This window comes from Anomaloglossus baeobatrachus, chromosome 10, assembly GCF_048569485.1.
Source record: "Anomaloglossus baeobatrachus isolate aAnoBae1 chromosome 10, aAnoBae1.hap1, whole genome shotgun sequence".
Taxonomy (NCBI): Eukaryota; Metazoa; Chordata; class Amphibia; order Anura; family Aromobatidae; genus Anomaloglossus; species Anomaloglossus baeobatrachus.
In genome coordinates, this window is record NC_134362.1 from 197587165 (window position 1) to 197608816 (window position 21652).

General features: G+C 43.3%; 1 protein-coding gene across 1 annotated transcript in view; it reads left to right on the top strand.

Moving 5' to 3' along the window:
• Positions 1–21652, top strand: part of RHPN2 (rhophilin Rho GTPase binding protein 2) — a 70561-nt gene that overhangs the window by 42458 nt on the left and 6451 nt on the right. Inside the window, exons 5-13 of the mRNA XM_075326110.1 lie at positions 2576–2653; positions 4364–4488; positions 9694–9860; positions 15460–15647; positions 17047–17203; positions 17340–17459; positions 18876–19070; positions 20918–20994; positions 21321–21467. Of these exons, the coding sequence (XP_075182225.1) occupies positions 2576–2653; positions 4364–4488; positions 9694–9860; positions 15460–15647; positions 17047–17203; positions 17340–17459; positions 18876–19070; positions 20918–20994; positions 21321–21467 (1254 nt within the window). The remainder of the gene's footprint in view (positions 1–2575; positions 2654–4363; positions 4489–9693; positions 9861–15459; positions 15648–17046; positions 17204–17339; positions 17460–18875; positions 19071–20917; positions 20995–21320; positions 21468–21652) is intronic.

Consider the following 21652-nt stretch of genomic DNA (forward strand, 5'->3'; position numbering starts at 1 on the left):
CCTCAAAACAACTCTCAAATGATCTGAAAACAAAGATTATTCAACATAGTTGTTCAGGCGAAGGATACAAAAAGTTGTCTCAGAGATTTAAACTGTCAGTTTCCACTGTGAGGAACATAGTAAGGAAATGGAAGAACACAGGTACAGTTCTTGTTAAGCCCAGAAGTGGCAGGCCAAGAAAAATATCAGAAAGGCGGAGAAGAAGAATGGTGAGAACAGTCAAGGACAATCCACAGACCACCTCCAAAGACCTGCAGCATCATCTTGCTGCAGATGGTGTCAATGTGCATCGGTCAACAATACAGCGCACGTTGCACAAGAAGAAGCTGTATGGGAGAGTGATGCGAAAGCTGTTTCTGCAAGCACGCCACAAACAGAGTCGCCTGAGGTATGCAAAAGCACATTTGGACAACCAGTTATATTTTGGAAGAAGGTCCTGTGGACTGATGAAACAAAGATTGAGTTGTTTGGTCATACAAAAAGGCGTTATGCATGGAGGCAAAAAAACACGGCATTCCAAGAAAAGCACTTGCTACCCACAGTCAAATTTGGTGGAGGTTCCATCATGCTTTGGGGCTGTGTGGCCAATGCTGGCACCGGGAATCTTGTTAAAGTTGAGGGTCGCATGGATTCAACTCAGTATCAGCAGATTCTTGATAATAATGTGCAAGAATCAGTGACGAAGTTGAAGTTACGCAGGGGATGGATATTTCAGCAAGACAATGATCCAAAGCACCGCTCCAAATCTACTCAGGCATTCATGCAGAGGAACAATTACAATGTTCTGGAATGGCCATCCCAGTCCCCAGACCTGAATATCATTGAACATCTGTGGGATGATGTGAAGAGGCTGTCCATGCTCGGGACCATCAAACTTAACTGAACTGGAATTGTTTTGCAAACAGGAATGGTCAAATCTACCTTCATCCAGGATCCAGGAACTCATTAACAGCTACAGGAAGCTACTAGAGACTGTTATTTTTGCAAAAGGAGGTTCTACAAAATATTAATGTCACTTTTATGTTGAGGTGCCTATACTTTTGCACCGGTCAAATTTTGTTTAAATGCGGATTGCACATTTTCTGCAAGTACAATAAACCTCATTTCAATCCAGAAATATTACTCAGTCCATCAGTTATTAGATATATGAAACTAAAATAGCTGTTGCAAAAACCCAAATTGTTATGAAGAAAAAAGGTTAACATTAATAGGGGTGCCTAAACTTTTTCATATGACTGTACACGGGCGAAAGGCAGAGCCGAGGTCAGGGTACAAGCCGGAGGTCAGGAGTCGGGGGAACAGCAACAAGATCAAAACACAAACTTTAGCCAGAGCACTTACTGCAGGAAGAAACCACAACTGGCGGTGTTCAAGGTGAGGTTGCTCCCTAATGAAGCAGAGCAATCACCCGGAACAAGGCGCCTGGAGAGAGGCCCCTCCCAACACCAGCGCAGGAACCGAGGACGGGAAACCACCCGTCCACCGTTGAAAAATACAAAACAGAACACCGGGTCTGCTGGAGAGCAGAGGACCACGAATGAGAGCCATGACATTAATTTTAAAACTTGATACTTACCTTTTGAAGGCTAACCATAGACATGCAAGCGTTGTGGGGTGGACAATCTAGAAACCCCATCTATTGGCTCTCCTAAATTAAACTAAACCTGACCTATAATGAAAAGCTGTAAAGATAGGAAACTGAAGGAGGCAGCAAACCGGTCAAACATCCCATAGTAATAAAAATGCCACATTGGTTAATTATTCCTAGAACGCTCCGTCCTTTTCAGCACTTTGCTAATTACACTGAAATATTTCTGGGAAATGGTCATTGAGCATTAACTCTGTACACGTTGATTAGTCCCCGAAATAATGTCATCATTCATTGGCAAAGAACCATGTAACCACTCCATTAGTAGACGATCACTGGGGATCGCAGTGGGAAGACACCTCATGGGGGTGTGAGGGAATAACAGGGTACCGAGGCTCTTAATTTGGACTTAGCTGTCCCTGATCTCAGAGATACCTCTGATGGTGAAGATGTCTGGGCCGCCTTCGCTGTCCTATTCCTGGACAGATCTGATCTAATACCCCCTCTCCCCAGCCCCAGGAAAGGGTCGGGGCAGGAGTAGTTGAACCCATAGATAAGGACAAATGCAGAAACCACACATGAAGATATAACACAATACATTATAAGGAGAAAATAAAGAGCAGGGAGGAAATAATCCGACAATGATGGGATTTACAGAGCACGCCAAACAGCACGCAATAAATCACCAGCAACTGGAACACAACAGCACACGGACCAGATTAGCAAATGCCATAGTCAGCATAGGAAGACAGATTCTTCCATCTTAAAAAGGTGGGGAGTGACTGTGATAGGTCTCCCGCAACATGTGATAGAAAAGGTAACCAGCAGGCCAGCAGGAATTAACTCCTGCTAGCCCAATCACTAATGTGCACACAGCTGGTCGATGCCTGAGCCTGCCAGAGAAAACATAGTATGGATTGACCTCTAATAGGTAGCGATTTTCCAAAGGAGAGAAACCCCTTAACGTTGTTTTTGATTCTATTATAGGACTTTATTCTGGAACATTACAGTGAAGATGGAGCTGATTATGAGAATGAGCTGGCGGACCTGATGGACCTCAGACAGGTAGGGGCTTTTATTTCGAGTATGTCAGGCTTCCACATATTGTCGTGGGGTACATGGAGCTAAATTTTCAAACGTGCAACATGTTTATTCTATGGCGGAAATTCAATGAATTTTATAACCCCCCCCCCCCACAATTACTATAAGGAGTAAAATCCACAATAATTCTGCAGCAAAATCAACATGTAACACAAACTGTGACATATGTGTAAATTTGCAGCGAGGTCAATGGTGGAAAAACTTCACCAAAGCCTGCAGTTTCACTTATTAGCAGCTATTTCATTATCAGGATGACAGAACGGGCCTCCCCCACCCCCGTCGCCGGTATAGAAGCCAAGATTCACCAAAGCGGAACCTTTAAATCAACTCTAAATTGTTAAAATTTAACTTTTTTGAAATTTTGCAAACTTTGCAATACAATGCAATCTAAGCCAACTTGTTTTTGGCTGCCTGCCCTCCCATTTATTCTGCTGCTGGAACGTTGCCCACTTTAGCAGTGTGAACGGTGGACAAGGTTATATTTAGGGATTATTCTACATGGGAACTAGCAGTAGAGCAAGGGTTAAAAAAAAAAAATCAATGCTGGACATGCTTTCATGTCATTTGCACTGTACAATTAGTGGCACGGACCCAAAATTTGCCTTAGCTATGAGGAACAGGAGAAAAAAATATGTTTACTCTAAGCCCTACGGATACATGCAAAGTTTAAGAAATGCACCTTGAAGGTCGAGAACCATGGTGGTAAATCTTAAGAATATATATATATATATATATATATATATATTTATTTATTCATTGATATAGCGCTATTAATTCCATAGCGCTTTATATACATTGGCAATACTGTCCCCATTGGGGCTCACAATACTAAAGTCCCTATCTGTATGTCGTTGGAGAAGACCCAATTTTATAGTACGGCTGTCCTAGAAAGGGGTCAGGGGGACCCTGGACATGTTCCTACGCGTGGAAGGGTTGCACCAAAATAGCAATCTTCTTTGAAAATTGAATTTTCGTGGGGTTTTTTTTATCCGTTCTCCCCATTTTTTGTGCAGTTTTGACCCAACGTTCCAAATGCGTTTTTTAGTGCAGAATCATCGGGATATTTTACTGTAAAATTGCAATAGCATTTCAGGCTCCACATAGACGTCTATAGGAAAAAAATGCGCACGTTCAACATTGTCATGAGTTTTAACGAAATCCATTTTGGTTAATCTGCTTTTTTTATTGTGCATTTTCTACATTTAACAGCGTTTTTGATATGTGGGAACATGATCTAAGGCAACACAGTCCAGATAAGGCTGTGTGCGCACCCTGCGTTTTTGCAGCATTTTTTGGTGCACTTTGTTGCCCTAAACTGCCATGTCTCTTCTTCTCCCAGCAAAGTCTATGAGAAATCAGAAATACTGTGCACACGTTGCTTCTTTTTCCCTTTCAGTTTTGGGTGCGTTTTTTGTTCTGCCTTTTTTTTTTTTTTTTTAGCCCTTCCAGCCATTGAATACACTAAAAAAAGCAGGGCACAAAAATGCAACAAAAACGCATAAAAAAAAGCATTAAAAAACGCATGTGTTTTTTGGTGCGTTTTTCGGCCACAAGGTGCAGTTTTTTAGGCGCAGAAATATTCTGCAGCGTGCGCACGTATACCCTTACACTCAGTTTCTGCAACCGCTATAGTTACTGCGTTACATTATATTTACTCCTGATTACTTTTTGTAGGCATGTCGAACTCCTAGCCGAGATGAAGCCGGCCTTGAGATGTTGACCAGCTATTTCCAGCAGCTTGGATTCCTGGAAAACCGGTTCTTTCCATCCAGTAGAAATATGGGGATACTGTTTACATGGTAAGAAATAAAAAAATAAAATAAATAAAAAAATAATAGAAAAAAAAAAATAGATAAATAAATAAATATATATATATATATATATATTGTACAGATCGACATTAAAGGTTTTGTTGAGCAAGGGTAGAGTGACATGGGACTTTGCGTTCCCCTGGAGGAACTTTTCTTAAGTATTTTCCCTTTAGGAGCTTTGAAGTCTCCACAAACATGTAACCGGAGAGGCTGTGTGGGTTGTCGGAACAGGTTTGCTTAGCCTTAGACAAATATCTTTGCAGTTCAGATTCTCATCTGCTCACTTTTGTGATGGCGACATGGGCCCGTCTCCTTGCTGAGCATTAGAAGATGTTTAAAGGGAACCTGACGGGTTCAATATGCCCCCAGGACCACAAGCAGTTCTGGGTGCATATTGCTAATTCCTGCCTAACCGTCTCTGTATCTAGTAGCATAGATAAAGAGATCTTTAGAAAAGGTATTTCTAAAGATCCTTTATGATATGCTAATGAGCGCGGGGACTAGTCCCAAGGGCGGTATGTCCCCCGACTAGTTCGCCCTCTTTTCATGTTAGAACGCCCACAGGGACATGCTAACATGGTATTCAATGCAACATCACCAGCGGTGACATATGTACCTGTGTTCACTGTGACCGCGCTTCTGAATGCCAGGCACTTCCGCTCATGAGCAGTATGAAGCTGGGTGTTCGCATCCTGGCATCAGAGAGGTCTAATGCGTATGACTGTAAGTTTCGGGCATTCAGGTATGTGCATCAACGCTGGTGGCACTGCATTGAATAGCATGTTAGTACGTCCCTGTGGGGTGGCTAGTCGGGGGAAATAACGCCCTTGGGACTAGTCCCCGCGCTCATTAGCATATCATAAAGGATCCTTAGAAATACTTTTTCTAAAGATCTCTTTATCTACACTAGTGTTAGGCAGTGATTAGAAATATGCACCCAGAACTGCTCGTGGTTCTGTATATTGCACATGTTCCCTTTAAGGCACCCGGATGTTAGGGTCCTTTATGAGTGCCATGTCACGGTGATATAAGGAAACGAGATCTTAGCCAATATTACTTTCCACCTTACGAGAAGATAATATATGCCGGGCACCATGAATCAGTAGTCTGAATCTGGCATGAGACTGCATCAAGCTGTGAAAAAGGGGTCTCAAGAATTAAAGGGGAATTCTCAAGATTGGAAATTATCCTCTATCCTTTAGGCCCCCTTCACACGTCCGTGAAAAACACGCACGTGTGTTACGGGCCGTTTTTCGGGTCCGTGTCCCGTTTTTGTGTCCGTTTTTATGGTCCGTGTGGCACCTGTGTGAATTGCGTATGCTAGCCGTGTTTGTGTGCAGAACGTCCGTGTGTGCGTGTGGAATTAACGTGTATGTGTACGTGTAATGTCCGTGTGTAATGTCCGTGTGTGTGATGCACAATGTCGTTTATAAATGTCGGCTGACAGCAGACAGAGTTGCGCGATGAGAATGAACTCGGGTGAACTTCACCCGACTTCATCCTCATACCGCGGCTCTGTCTGTGTCGAGTACTGATTAGCGGTCACCTGTGAAGGATTCACCGGTGACCGCTAATCCCCCGATTGACCTGAAGATCGCGCTACTCACCTCATTTGCTGTGTGGAGGTGACCGGAGCGGCGGTGTCTTCTGCTGCTCCTGTCACCTCCATGCAGCAGAGCTGGACGCGACGCTGGAGGTCCGTGGAGTACGCCGGACATGGAGGGTTTGTCGGGGTTAATAAATTGGTAATGAGGGAATTTGTGTGTGTTTTTTATTTCAAATAAAGGATTTTTCGGGTGTGTGTGTTTTTTTACTGTAACTTACAGATTAATCATGGAGGGTGTCTCATAGACGCCTGACATGATTAATCTAGGACTTATTGGCAGCTAAGGGCTGCCAATAACTCCTTATTACCCCGATTTGCCAACGGCACCAGGGCAAATCGGGAAGAGCCGGGTACAGCCCCAGAACTGTCGCATATAATGTATGCGGCAATTCTGGGCGGCTGCTGACTGATATTGTTAGGGTGGGGGGCTCCCCATAACGTGGAGCTCCCCATCCTGAGAATACCAGCCTTCAGCCGTATGGCTTTATCTGGCTGGCTTTTAAATTGGGGGGAACCGCACGCCGTTTTTTTTTAATTATTTATTTATTTATTTTACTGCACAGTATAGACACGCCCACCGGCTGCTGTGATTGGGTGCAGTGTGACACCTGTCACTCAGCGTGGGGGCGTGTCTCACTGTAACCAATCATAGGCGCCGGTGGGCGGGGAAAGCAGGGAATACGAGATTGTTTAATGGGCGGCCGGCTTTTTCAAAATAGTAAAAGCCGCCGCAGCAGTGTGAATGCCGTGCAGCGCTGCGCCGGAGATCGGGGAACGGTAAGTATGAGAGAGGGGGGAAACTGACCGACAGACTGTGAGAGAGGGACAGACAGACAGAGAGACCGACAGAGAGACAGAGAGACTGACCGACGGACTCAGGGAGATTGACCGACATACACAGAAATAGAAAGAATAGCCGACATCACTAGAAATAAAAACACCAAACGGACACGGACTATAGGTATATGCATACGTGTTTACTAACGTGTGTGCACATACCCATAGACTTTCATTGTGTCCACGTGTGCGTGCTCCGTGCAGATAACGGACATGCATCCGTGCCAAACGCAAACACATACGGATCACGGACACGCACACACGGACATAATGAAATAACGGACGTGTGACCACAATCATAGATTAACATTGGTGCATGTTTGTCCATGTCTCCGGTATATACGGAAACGGACCAAACACGCACGTGTATCACGGACGTGTGAAGGGGGCCTTAGATAGAGGATAACTTCCTGTTTGCTGGGTCCCCCGCCGGTCTCCTTGCTTCCTCTTCCAGCAGGCAATGTTACTTTACTGCTGATGGCTGCAGAAGTCTTCTTGCTCTTTTCTTCCGGCTCAGACAGAACATCAACACTGCAGCCAATCAGTTACCGCAGCTATCACGTGACAAACCATGCGGGGGACACTGGCAACAGTAGAATAGAGGGGGGCCATAAAATGAGTATATATTTTAGACCCAACATAGGCCAATTTGTAAAATAAAATATAGTTGAGGAAAAAACCTTCAGCTGCCGTACAAGTCCATCATCACTGTATGGAGCGGGCTCAGGAGTTGAGCCTCCTATATACAGCCAGCTGTGTTATACAGCCGGCATCCAATCTAATTGTAAAAGTTTAATCTCTTATCAATCTTGACTTCGGCATATAGGAAGCTCACAATTTTAGGGGAGCACTTCCGACATCCATTGCCCCCTTTCCACATCTCGATCACGGGATGCTAATGGGTTTTCATGGAAGTTGAGGAACTACTGAAGGTCCCCATGTCCACCATGTTACTACTTCAATGGATCCCAGGCTGTGCAAATAGTGAAAAATACTGAAAATAAGAAAAAATAACATATTTGGTATTGCCACCTGCAATATGGCTGATAACAGAGGGCTAAGCCTAAAGATGGGTTGTAGGCTGTGGATATAAGGTCCCTTTGGTATAATAATATGAATGTAGATATTATTTAAGCCAGTGCTTTAGTAGCACGGCACGTTTTGAGCATTCCCTTTAAGTCATGTGAAGGGGTCAGAAGTGGACACTGTTTATTCAGCCTTAAACAATTAGTGGTGTGGGCAGGTATGAGTGCAAACATGGCCACTAATGAAAGCTTCTGTTCCTCCTCCGCATCTGCTGAGCGTACAAAATAAAAGGAAAGACTTAACATTAATGACAGGCTGTGTTTTGATTCTTGGATTATAGGCCTGACTAAGCCTTTCATGAACCCACGGCCCTGTATTAACGTCGTGATGAAGGGCTGAGGAGGGGGAGATTAATTATCTTGTTGCCTTATTAATATATATATTTTTTCCTTTTCATGTTTCCCATTTATAATGCACTTGGCTGAGGCGGCCATGTTTAATATGACATTAGGGGGAGATGTAGGAAAGAAGAACTGTCTAACCAATCACAGTGCAGCTCTCATGGTACCACAGCTGTTTTACAAATGGAAGCTGAGCTCTGATTGGTTGCTATGGGCATCAGACAGTTTTGATAAATGTGACCTAGTAACGTATTAATTTCTGTGTTGACGCAATATATACAGTATGCTTGGATGTTACATTGATGCTTTATACGATCTGTCACCTTTGGAATTCATTGTAAAAAAAAAAGCGTGTTTGTTTTATTTTTTTCAGGCAATTATTAGTTAAAATAAATTATTCAAAACTATTATTCTCGTTGCATTATTAATGATCAAGGGTTAAATATATAAAGTTATTTCTTTTCATGTTTATGAATTAAAATGCACATGGCTGACACGGCCATGTGTAGTCTGAGGCGGCCAGGTTGAGTCTGAGGCGGCCAGGTTGAGTCTGAGGCGGCCATGTTGAGTCTGAGGCGGCCAGGTTGAGTCTGAGGCGGCCAGGCGTAGAGTGAGGCGGCCAGGCGTAGAGTGAGGCGGCCATGTTAAGTCTGAGGCGGCCACGTTGAGTCTGAGGCGGCCATGCTTAGTCATGTTTAATCTGAGGAGATTTATGAAAGAACTGTCTTTGTTGCCCATAGCAACCAATCACAGCACAGCTTTCATACTGATAGAGCTGTTTTATAAATGAAAGCTGACATCTGATTGGTTGCTGTGGGCAACAAAAACAACTTTTAGTAAATGAGGCCTAGTAACCTATTCATTTCTTTGATCCCTAGCAATGTAAACAACGCATTTTAGCCATGTTATTAATGTATACATCGGAGTCCATTCTAAGGAAGTGTGTATATATATATGTCACAAGTGTATAATATATATATATATATATATATATATATATATATATATATATGTGTGTGTGTGTATGAATGTGTGTATGCATATATATATATGTATATATTACACACTTGTGACATATATATATATGTATATATATATACATATTAATAGATATATATAGATATATATATATTTATATATATATATATATATATATATATACACACATATATATGTCACAAGTGTATAATATATACATATATATATATGCATATATTATAAATATATAATTTATAATATATATGTAATAATTTATATATATATGATACCGTGATGGACAATCATTAATTGAAACAAAACATCTAAATTGTATTTTGTAATTAGGTATGACTCCTTTACTGGCGTTCCTGTCAGCCAACCGAATATCTCACTGGAGAAGGCCAGCATTTTATTCAACATGGCCGCCCTATACACACAGATTGGGACCCGCAGCAACCGACAGACCAAAACCGGACTGGAGGAGGCCGTGACCATGTTCCAGAAAGCTGCAGGTACTGTCTTAACGTTCTCAGTGGCAATTTTTAAAAATATATAGTTAAAAAAAAATGGCGGAAAAATAATGCAAGGGTTTAGTTACATTAGACACCGTTAAGTTAACCCAAAGCCACATTTAAAGAATTTGTCATCATTCATTTTTCCCATAGTTGCAATTCTAGGGCCGAGCCCTGTGTATTCCCAGCTTTGACTGCCCGAAGCGGGCCATATAGTGTTAATATCGCCCCACCTCTCCCTTAAGGGAAGGAATAAATAGAACTTGTCTATTCTTGTAATTCCTGCTATTTATATTATTGCCCTCAAGCAGAGTTTGGTGCAGTTTAATTCTGCTTTTAGCAACAGTTTTGCATAAAAAAAGACCCTTTCCAATCAATACCCGCCCCTATAGATGGGGCAGCTTGCCAAAGCATAGAGATTATGATTTGTATCTCTATCTGTGCTGCTTAGCTGCATTCTCTGTTGCAGTGTGTGACATCATCCAGGTTATCAAAAGCTCACTTTCCTCCATGCTTTACACTGCAGCTCCGCCACCTTGCATAAAGAGTTAAATTAAATTATGGGGAAGGAGAAAATTATTATAAACTACAAGCAACAGCAATCTAAGGGTATGTTCCCACGTTGCAGATTTTCTGCACCAAAAACTGCATCTCTCGGCAAGAAAAACACTGCAGAAAAATCGCATTTTTTGCCACGTTTTTTTTTTTTTCTATGCATTGTGATAGGAAAAACGCTGGAAAAAACAAACAAACAATTGACATGTCAATTATTTGATGTGTTTTTTTTCTGCACCAAAATCTACATGGAAGGAAAAATCTGCAACGTGGGGACAGCACTTCAGGATTCTCATAGACTTTGCTGGAATTCATTTTTCCTTGCAGTATTGATTAAAATCTGCAAGAAAAAAAAAGCATGAAAAAAAAATTGAAGAAATGCAGCGTGGGCACACAGCCTAACGGTATGTTCCCATGTTGCAGATTTTCTGAACCAGAAACTGCATCTCTCGACAGGAAAAAAAACTGCAGGAAAAAAATGAGGTTTTTTTTACACGGTTTTGCGTTTTTTTTTTATGCATTGTGATAGGAAAATGCTGGAAAAAATCCATAAACAATTGACATATCAATTATTTGATGCGTTTTTTTTCTGCTCCAAAATCTGCAAGGAAAAAAAATCTGCAACCTGAGCACAGCACATCAGGATTCTCATAGACTTTGCTAGGATGCGTTTTTCCTTTCAGTATTGATTTAAATCTGCAAAAAAAAAAAAAAAAGCATGAAAAAAATGCAGCGTGAGCAGATGGTCTAAGGATATGTTCCCACATTGCAGATTTGGGTGCAGATTTTCTGCACCAAAAACTGCATCTCTCAGCAGGAAAACCGCTGCAGAAAAAAAGTGCAGTTTTTTGCCACGGTTTGCATTTTTTTTATGCTTTTTTTATGCATTGTGATAGGAAAAATGTTGTAAAAAAATCGCAGAAACAATTGACATTTCAATTATTTGGTGTAGATTTTTTCTGCACCAAAATCTGCAAGTAAAAAAAATCTGCAACATGGATTCAGGATGCTCATACACTTTCCCTTGCAGATTGATTAAAAACGCATCAAAAAGTGCGAAAAAAATGCAGCATGTGCACACAGCCTAAAGTGTGAGAAATATTATGATCGCACTTATCCTGAAACGTATAAATCCCAGTAATGGGGGCTGCGGATCCGCCCCTTTCACATTGCGTTCCGATCTCTGTTCAGTGGTCCCGTCGGCACTTTTATCTCAACCCCCCCGCAAAATGGGTTTCAGACGTATGCGCCGACGGGTTCCATTGATTATAATGGTGCAAACGGTGTCACCATGTGCTCTGTCGTGCATCATTTTCGAGAGTATGCCCTTTCTGGAGGCGGACACTCAACGGGACCACCGAACAGAGATCGAAACGCAATATGAAACGGGCCTAATTATTTGATATTCAGTGTGAAGCTTTTCTTATGCAGAATCCGTTCTTTGTGCGGATTTTGCTGCAGATGTCTCCCTTTTTAATTGCAATCATCGTTGATTCTGCACAAAGTATTTGCAAATTAAAAAAAGTATTAAAAAACAATTTCTATGCAAATGGTAAAAAAAAGCACCATGTAAATCAGATTTTAGAGAATTTTAGGCGCAGAAAATTTGAGTGGAAAATCCACACCAAATATGTAAAGTGTGAACCCAGCCTAAAACTACATTAGAGCCCCTTTCATAGGAACAAGGGTGGTCCTAGCGTTGTTCACTGGCTAAGATGGTGTGATAACCTCTTTAGTGCCTTGTGTAACCTAAGGAGCCCTTTAAGACAGGGTGAAATGGCATTTTTTCTTACAATAACTGTAAACCGAAAGTTTTTCTTTTGTGGATTTAAAGTACAAGTAGAACAATCTTACAAGTAAATAAACGGATCAGAGCAGATATTGTGCACACAGACCTGCCAAGAAGAAAGCCGGGCCTGCAAGTCTTCTGTCAAGGACTGATTTAGTGTAACGAGTCCGACCGGTTACAGTACAAGTCCAGGAATGATGATGATGATGATAACCTTGTGTTTACAGTCAGTGTTTGCAATAACCGTAGTGTGCGATCATGTACGAGACCCCAGGAATAACAAAAAAAACCCCACCAAACTTCTAACAGTTTTTAGTTTTGCAGCAGTGCCCCCTTTACGGCCATAATATGGCTGCATATTAGCAAAATAGGTGTATAAAAAAAACAAAACAAAAAAAAGGTAAAATGGAAAATCTAGTAAAAAGTAACATTGTGCACCGGTGATCTAATTATAGTTTACGACTTTCATACAAGTAATTGGCCTGATATGTCTTATGAGATTAGTACCTACAAATAGCAATTATCCGGGATCACATTATGACATTACGTATTCCCAAACATTAGAAGTTATTAAAGGGAACCTGTCATTAGGTTTTTGACATCAACGATATCTACATCACCCAAGGAGCCATAGGAGCGGCTTTTGTTTCATATCATACATGTTACCGGTGGGCCTTTGAGAGTCAATGTTACTGGTGGGCCTCCAGAGTCAATGTTATTGGTGGGCCTTCAGAGTCAATGTTACTGGTGAGCCTTCAGAGTCAATGTTACTGGTGGGCCTCCAGAGTCAATGTTACTGGTGGGCCTCCAGAGTCAATGTTACTGGTGGGCCTCCAGAGTCAATGTTACTGGTGGGCCTCCAGAGTCAATGTTACTGATGAGCCTTCAGAGTCAATGTTACTGGTGGGCCTTCAGAGTCAATGTTACTGGTGAGCCTTCAGAGTCAATGTTACTGGTGGGCCTCGAGAGTCAATGTTACTGGTGGGCTTCGAGAATCAGTGTTACTGGTGGGCCTTCAAGAGTCAATGTTACTGGTGGGCCTCGAGAGTCAATGTTACTGGTGGGCTTCGAGAATCAGTGTTACTGGTGGGCCTTCAGGGTCAATGTTACTGTTGGGCCTTCAGAGTCAATGTTACTGGTGGGCCTTCAGAGTCAATGTTACTGGTGAGCCATCAGAGTCAATGTTACTGGTGGGCCTTTGATAGTCAATGTTACTGGTGGGCCTTCAGAGTCAATGTTACTGGTGGGCCTTCAGAGTCAATGTTACTGGTGGGCCTTCAGAGTCAATGTTACTGGTGGGCCTTCAGAGTCAATGTTACTGGTGGGCCTTCATAGTCAATGTTACTGGTGGGCCTTTGATAGTCAATGTTACTGGTGGGCCTTCATAGTCAATGTTACTGGTGGGCCTTTGATAGTCAATGTTACTGGTGGGCCTTTGATAGTCAATGTTACTGGTGGGCCTTTGATAGTCAATGTTACTGGTGGGCCTTTGATAGTCAATGATACTGGTGGGCCTTCAAGAGTCAATCATACTGGTGGGCCTTCAAGAGTCAATCATACTGGTGGGCCTTCAAGAGTCAGTGATACTGGTGGGCCTTCAAGAGTCAATGTTACTGGTGGGCCTCCAGAGTCAATGTTACTGGTGAGCCATCAGAGTAAATGTTACTGGTGGGCCTTTGATAGTCAATGTTACTGGTGGGCCTTCAGAGTCAATGTTACTGGTGGGCCTTCAGAGTCAATGTTACTGGTGGGCCTTCAGAGTCAATGTTACTGGTGGGCCTTCATAGTCAATGTTACTGGTGGGCCTTCATAGTCAATGTTACTGGTGGGCCTTTGATAGTCAATGTTACTGGTGGGCCTTTGATAGTCAATGTTACTGGTGGGCCTTCATAGTCAATGTTACTGGTGGGCCTTTGATAGTCAATGTTACTGGTGGGCCTTTGATAGTCAATGTTACTGGTGGGCCTTTGATAGTCAATGTTACTGGTGGGCCTTTGATAGTCAATGATACTGGTGGGCCTTCAAGAGTCAATCATACTGGTGGGCCTTCAAGAGTCAATCATACTGGTGGGCCTTCAAGAGTCAGTGATACTGGTGGGCCTTCAAGAGTCAATGTTACTGGTGGGCCTCCAGAGTCAATGTTACTGGTGGGCCTCCAGAGTCAATGTTACTGTTGGGCCTCCAGAGTCAATGTTACTGTTGGGCCTTCAGAGTCAATGTTACTGTTGGACCTCCAGAGTCAATGTTACTTTTGGGCCTTCAGAATCAATGTTACTGATGGGCATTCAGAGTCAATGTTACTGATGGGCCTTCAAGAGTCAATGTTACTGGTGGACCTTCAAGAGTCAATGTTACTGGTGGGCCTTCAGAGTCAATGTTACTGGTGGGCCTCGAGAGTTAATGTTACTGGTGGGCCTCCAGAGTCAATGTTACTGGTGGGCCCCTGCCACCGCAGTCTGACACTGGATTCAACACAAGCCACATCAAAAGTGGTTTGGCTTCCTCCACCAGGTTTTTGACATCAACGACATCTACATCACCCAAGGAGCCATAGGAGCGGCTTTTGTTTCATATCATACGTGTTACTGGTGGGCCTTCAAGAGTCAATGTTACTGGTGGATCTTCAGAGTCAATGTTACTGGTGGGCCTCCAGAGTCAATGTTACTGGTGAGCCTTCAGAGTCAATGTTACTGGTGGGCCTTCAGAGTCAATGTTACTGGTAGGCCTCGAGAGTCAATGTTACTGGTGGGCCTCGAGAGTCAATGTTACTGGTGGGCCTTTAAGAGACAATGTTACTGGTGGGCTCTAGAGTCAATGTTACTGGTGGGCCTTCAGAGTCAATGTTACTGGTGAGCCTTCAGAGTCAATGTTACTGGTGGGCCTTCAGAGGTTGGCCCCTTCCACCCCAGTCTAACACTGGATTCAACACAAGCCACATGAAAAGTGTCTGAGCTTTCCCCAGTCCTGCTGTACAGTTCTTGGACCTAATAGGTCCTCATCTCGTTTTTGTTATTGGTGGGGGTCCCAGAATGCAGACAGGGAACAATATACACTTGGTAAAGTCACTTTAACCAATGTACCTCGGTCTGTGTCCTGTATTTTTGGGTTGTGTTCCATTCCAATTGCACTTGCTTTTGCGGCTGCTGCTTGGCATTGAGAGCCATTCCATACTCTAATGTTAACCAGTGCACCCTATCATTCTGTTTTTTTTTTTTTTTTACTTTACTTTGCTCACAGGCTGTTCCTTTCTTCCAGGTGTACTCGGTTATCTTAAGGAGACGTTCACCCACACCCCCAGTTATGACATGAGTCCGGCCATGTTGGGAGCCCTCATTAAGATGCTTTTGGCTGAAGCCCACGAGTGTTATTTCGAGAAGCTGATCGTGGCGGGAGTCCAGAATGAGTTTTGCACTTTGGTGAGGATGGCGCAGGAAGCAGCAAAGGTACGTGGCGTCTCACTCCGTGCGTCAGGTGCCAGTTCCGGCTGTGGCGAGGTTTCCTGGAACCTTAATACCGTAGATGACGCAGTGTTTAATGGTATCGCAACAACCCGACTGTTGTATGTGCACACATAGAAGTAATCAGATCTGTTTACTCTTGCTAGTCATTCATTTCCGGTGCTTGTATTGGCTGGAGGGTGGTGGCCGGGTCAACACGGTGAACGATGCTTGGTGTTTATGCTGCCTCTTAAGGTGCCTATTGGCATATGGATGACCAATGATGAGTAATATATAGATGACCTATTCTAAGCATGACCTTAGATTAAAGTTGACTCAACCTCTGTCCTGTGTCCTTGTGTGCACCACATTGAGCATGGAGAAAAGAAAGAAGACCAAAGAACTGTCTGAGGACTTGAGAATCCAAATTGTGAGGAGGCATGAGCAATCTCCAGGCTACAAGTCCCTCTCCAAAGACCTGAAAGTTCCTGTGTCTACGGTGCGCAGTGTCATCACGAAGTGTAAAGCCCATGGCACTGTGGCTAACCTCCCTAGATGTGGAAGGAGAGAAAAATTGACGAGAGATTTCAACGCAAGATTGTGCGGATGGTGGATAAAGAACCTCGACTAACATCCAAACAAGTTCAAGCTGCCCTGCAGTCCGAGGGTACAACAGTGTCAACCCGTACTATCCGTCGGCGTCTGAATGAAAAGGGACTGTATGGTAGGATACCCAGGAAGACCCCACTTCTTACCCCGAGACATAAAAAAGCCAGGCTGGAGTTTGCCAAAACTTACCTGAGAAAGCCTTAAACGTTTTGGAAGAATGTTCTCTGGTCAGATGAGACAAAAGTAGAGCTTTTTGGGAAAAGCCATCAACATAGAGTTTACAGGAAAAAAAAAGTGGCATTCAAAGAAAAGAACATGGTCCCTACAGTCAAACATGGCGGAGGTTCCCTGATGTTTTGGGTTTGCTTTGCTGCCTCTGGCACTGGACTGCTTGACCATGTGCATGGCATTATGAAGTCTGAAGACTACCAACAAATTTTGCAGCATAATGTAGGGCCCAGTGTGAGAAAGCTGGGTCTCCCTCAGAGGTCATGGGTCTTCCAGCAGGACAATGACCCAAAACACACTTTAAAAAGCACTAGAAAATGGTTTGAGAGAAAGCACTGGAGACTACTAAAGTGGCCAGCAATGAGTCCAGACCTGAACCCCATAGAAGACCTGTGGAGAGATGACCTATTCAATATGTAGGTCCTTCCTTCTGGAGGAGAGCTACTTTGCACAGCCTATAAGCAGCCATAGGGAGCAGGGATCTGTAAATCCACACATTGGGTCTATTGTGAGAACGTCTTGCAGCTTTGTTGTCCTCCTTTGCATCTAATGCTATTTCTCATTGCAGGTCAGCGAGGTTTACTTGCAAGTATTTAACGCCATGAACCAGGCCCCCATCAAGGAGAACGTTCCCTACTCATGGAGCGTTATGGTGCAAGTGAAATCCGAGCATTACAAAGCCCTGGCTCACTATTTTGCAGCAATCACACTCATTGATCACCAGTGTAAGTGTCACCAGTTGTATATAATGTGTATATATCGGGATGTAGATGGAAGCTGAGCGTCGCACGCCATCACTATTCAGATCAGTATTGCACCGTGTCATCTTTCATAGCTATTAATGGAAATTCTCTCCGACAGTGACACCTCGAGATGACGAGGACAAGCAGGAGAAAGCGTTATCTCAGCTCTATGACCACATGCCAGAAGGCGTGACCGCAATGAACATACTAAAGGATAAACATCAGCGGACCCTGCTAGGTAATCACACTTGGAGGACATAGCGAAAAATATAAATGTGCAATAATCGTTCCTACTAATTATTGTTTCCATTGAAAATCAGCATAATAGTGAGCGCAGCTCTTGAGTATCATACAGAACGTAAATCAGGATCTGTATAGGATCAGTAATGTATGTACACAGTGACTGCACCAGCAGAATAGTGAGTGCAGCTCTGGAGTATAATACTGGATGTAGCTCAGGATAACTAATGTATGTACACAGTGACTGCACCAGCAGAATAGTGAGTGCAGCTCTGGATATAATACAGGATGTAACTCAGGATCAGTAATGTAATGTATGTGCACAGTGACTGCACCAGCATAACAGTGAGTGCAGCTCTGAAGTATAATACAGGAGGTAACTCAGGATCAGTAATGTATGTACACAGTGACTGCACCAGCAGAATAGTGAGTGCAGCTCTGGAGTATAGTAACTAGGTAACTCAGGATCAGTACAGAATAAGTAATGCAATGTATGTATACAGTGACAGCACCAGCAGAATAGTGAGTGCAGCTCTGGAGTATAGTAAGGAGGTAACTCAGGATCAGTACAGAATAAGTAATGCACTGCATGTATTCCGTGACTTCACCAGCAGAATAGTGAGTGCAGCTCTGGAGTATAGTAAGGTGGTAACTCAGGATCAGTACAGGATAAGTAATGCAATGTATGTATACAGTGACAGCACCAGCAGAATAGTGAGTACAGCTCTGGAGTATAATACAGGAGGTAACTCAGGATCAGTACAGAATAAGTAATGCACTGCATGTATTCCGTGACTTCACCAGCAGAATAGTGAGTACAGCTCTGGAGTATAATACAGGAGGTAACTGAGGATCAGAATAGGATCAGTAATGTAATATGGCTCCACCAGCAGAATAGGGAGTGCAGCTCTGAATTATAATAATGTGAAAGGTGACTGTACACTTTATACCTTTTTTTTTATATCTCTTACTGGGACAGATGGGTTATTTAATTTTAGCTTTTCAATAAAAAGCGTCGAATGTTAGTCCTTCATCTGTCACTCAGGCTCTTGTTGAGGAGATGACATGTACAGGACATTCTGGTGACGCTGTGTCCTCCCGGACGAGTATTTGTATGTGATATAGAGATAACGTCCAGGCCCTGCGCCACTTTATAGAGTTACAGTAAAGTTTCACAGCACGTGTTGGTGCCACCCTCGCTCCAGGCCGCACCCTGCTACACAGGACATAGTTCACATTCCTCTGTACTAGGGGACAATAGAAAAACCATCCCTGTTCAATGGTCAACAAACGTGACCGTCTGCCAGTCCTCACCCGGCTTCCATAGTACCTTAATTACACTGTGCATTGTATATACAGCCATGTCACGTCCCAGCCTGGTCTCATCCAAGTTTTTTTTTTGTCTTGTACGCAGGAAAGGCGCATTTATCCCGAGCGATCGTGTGTCACGAAGAAGCTCTGAGGTTATCTAATCTGTGCAGCCAACTCAAGCAGATCGATATTCTGCAGGAGATACTCACTGCTTTCCACAAGAGGGCGATGCTGAAAGACTCCTATTACAAGAAAGAAGAAGAATTCCTGGGCCTCCTGGTGGCCCCCGAAATAGTCTGTAAGTGTGTCTCCATATAGTGTAAATATGCCTCAAACTCAAAAAGGCCCCATTGATAACTCCAATCCCGACCATATAACCCCCTTAGATGCCACAGTCATTGCTGATCGTGGCATCTAAACGGTTGGTGCATGTTTTGATTCAGTGACCGAGGATATTCAGAAAAAGGACAAACTCGGAAACCCAAAAAATAACCAGAGTGGCTGGAACCTTAACGGACTGCAAACCTAATACTGACACACAACTAGAAGTAGCTGTGGGGCGTGCCTACGATGACCTGGTCACCTCGACACAGCCGGAGAACTAAATTTTGAAATATTAGAAAAGCTAATCTGCCTCAGAGCAGTCCCCAAAGATATAGATAGCCCCCCACATGTAAAGACTACGGTGATATAGGAAAACACAATACGTAGCTAGAGAATAGATTCAGCAAAGATGAGACGCAAACTATCTGTATAGGAAAGGATAGGAAAGAGCAGTGACTGCAGCCGTAAAAACCCTAGTCAATACCAGCACTCCTGATATGGAAAAATACTGAGCCTACACAGGCTCTCCCCCACTAAATCAGTACTCTGGTGTTACTGGGATCCTAGAAAAACACTGATATAGAGGAGGGACTGAATATAGTACCAAGCATGACAAAACTCAATACATAGCAGAACATGGAGCAAGGTACACAGATACTCCCAGCAGGGAATGATCCAAGTCCACCAAGAACTCCACACAGGCAGAATAACAAGAAAGTGAAAACCATAAGCATAGGAAAGAAAACTGACTGCAGCCGTAAAAACCCTAGTAAATACCAGCACGCCTGATATGGAAAAATACTGAGCCTACACAGGCTCTCCCCCACTAAATCAGTACTCTGGTGTTACTGGGATCCAAGAAAAACACTGATATAGAGGAGGGACTGAATATAGTACCAAGCATGACAAAACTCAATACATAGCAGAACATGGAGCAAGGTACACAAACATTTCCAGCAGGGAATAATCTAACTCCACCAAGAACTCCACACAGGCAAAATAACAAGAAAGTGAAAACCATAAGCATAGGAAAGGATAGGAAAGAGCACTGACTGCAGCCGTAAAAACCTTAGTAAATACCAGCATGCCTGATATGGAAAAATACTGAGCCTACACAGGCTCTCCCCCACTGTATCAGTTCTCTGGTGTTACTGGCATCCAAGAAAAACACTGATATAAAGGAGGGACTGAATATAGTACAAAGCATGACAAAACACAATACATAGCAGAACATGGAGCAAGGTATACAGATACTCCCAGCAGGGAATGATCCAAATCCACCAAGAACTCCACACAGGCAAAATAACAAGAAAGTGAAAACCATAAGCAGAGGTACAAAGACCAACTTATCTGAGAGGCGTTCTGGTAGAGAGAAGGGCTGGTTTTAGACTGTCGTTACCACACAGGAGATACATTGAGCACCGGCAAGGAACAGGAGGAAACTACTCAGTTATATAGGCCCAATCCCAATGGCCTGATTGCCAATCCTCCTCAGCTGTCTGTTTCCCATTCAGCAAGTCAACTGCACTACCAGCACTGACCACAAGAGGGAGCCCCGAAGTGGAATCTAATTCGAATGTATTCACAACAGTGCATTTGTACAATGTTAATTTAAAGAAAAAAAAGTAATAGAAAAAAGAGATAATGTGCACTGTAAGAAGTAAAAAAGATTGTATCTCACTATCGCCCCAGACTGTAAACCGCAGCTGCTGCGGATAATGGGCGACTCGTCTCTAAATGAGCAGATTCCACAGATAACCGGGGTGTATTTTCCATGTTTGCTGGAATGTATTCACAATGAAGTCTTCTGATCCTCCCCAGGTAAAACAGAGTACAAAGCAGAGATGATTCCTCCCCCGCTCTCCAGGGTGAAAGTGATTGATTTCTTTCAACGACTGGTACGTACCACCACACTGCTCGAAGATTTAGTTACTCTGTAGATCCATAGATCCTTTTATACTCCGAGAACAATAGGATCAATTATTCTGCAAACATAAAGGGCTTTACGAGCAGCAGACTGGCATTGTCCTTACCAAGCTCTCATCTTTACACAGTACAAAAACAGAAAGTGCCCTCAGCGCCACCATACACTGATGATCATCAGATATCTTCCCCCTAAGTGAAAGGGACGACCACATTCCAGCTCAAAAAACTGTGCAAGTGAATTGGAGAAAGTTCTAAGTTGTATGCTAAGAATATTTTGCTTTGCGTGTGTCTTTTTTAGGGTCCTCTGTCGGTATTCTCGGCAAAGCAGAGGTGGTCAGCGCCAAGAAAGGTCCTCCTGACCCTAGAAGATGGAGAAATAGGGTTCATCTTAAAGGGAGACTGTCCGGTCCAGATAACCTCACTGGATCCGCTCTGTCCGGCCGCAGTAAGTACAAAGGAGATTGTGTCAGTGCATTCTGTATCCTGAGGACAAATTATGGTTATTGACTACAGCTTATTGTCTATTGATCAGCAGCGCACCGCTCCTTTACTTCCCGTCTTCCTGTTTGCCTTGGGCGGTGCGCTTCTGAAGACTGACAGTGCGGCTCAGCACCGCGGTTGCACCGCTGC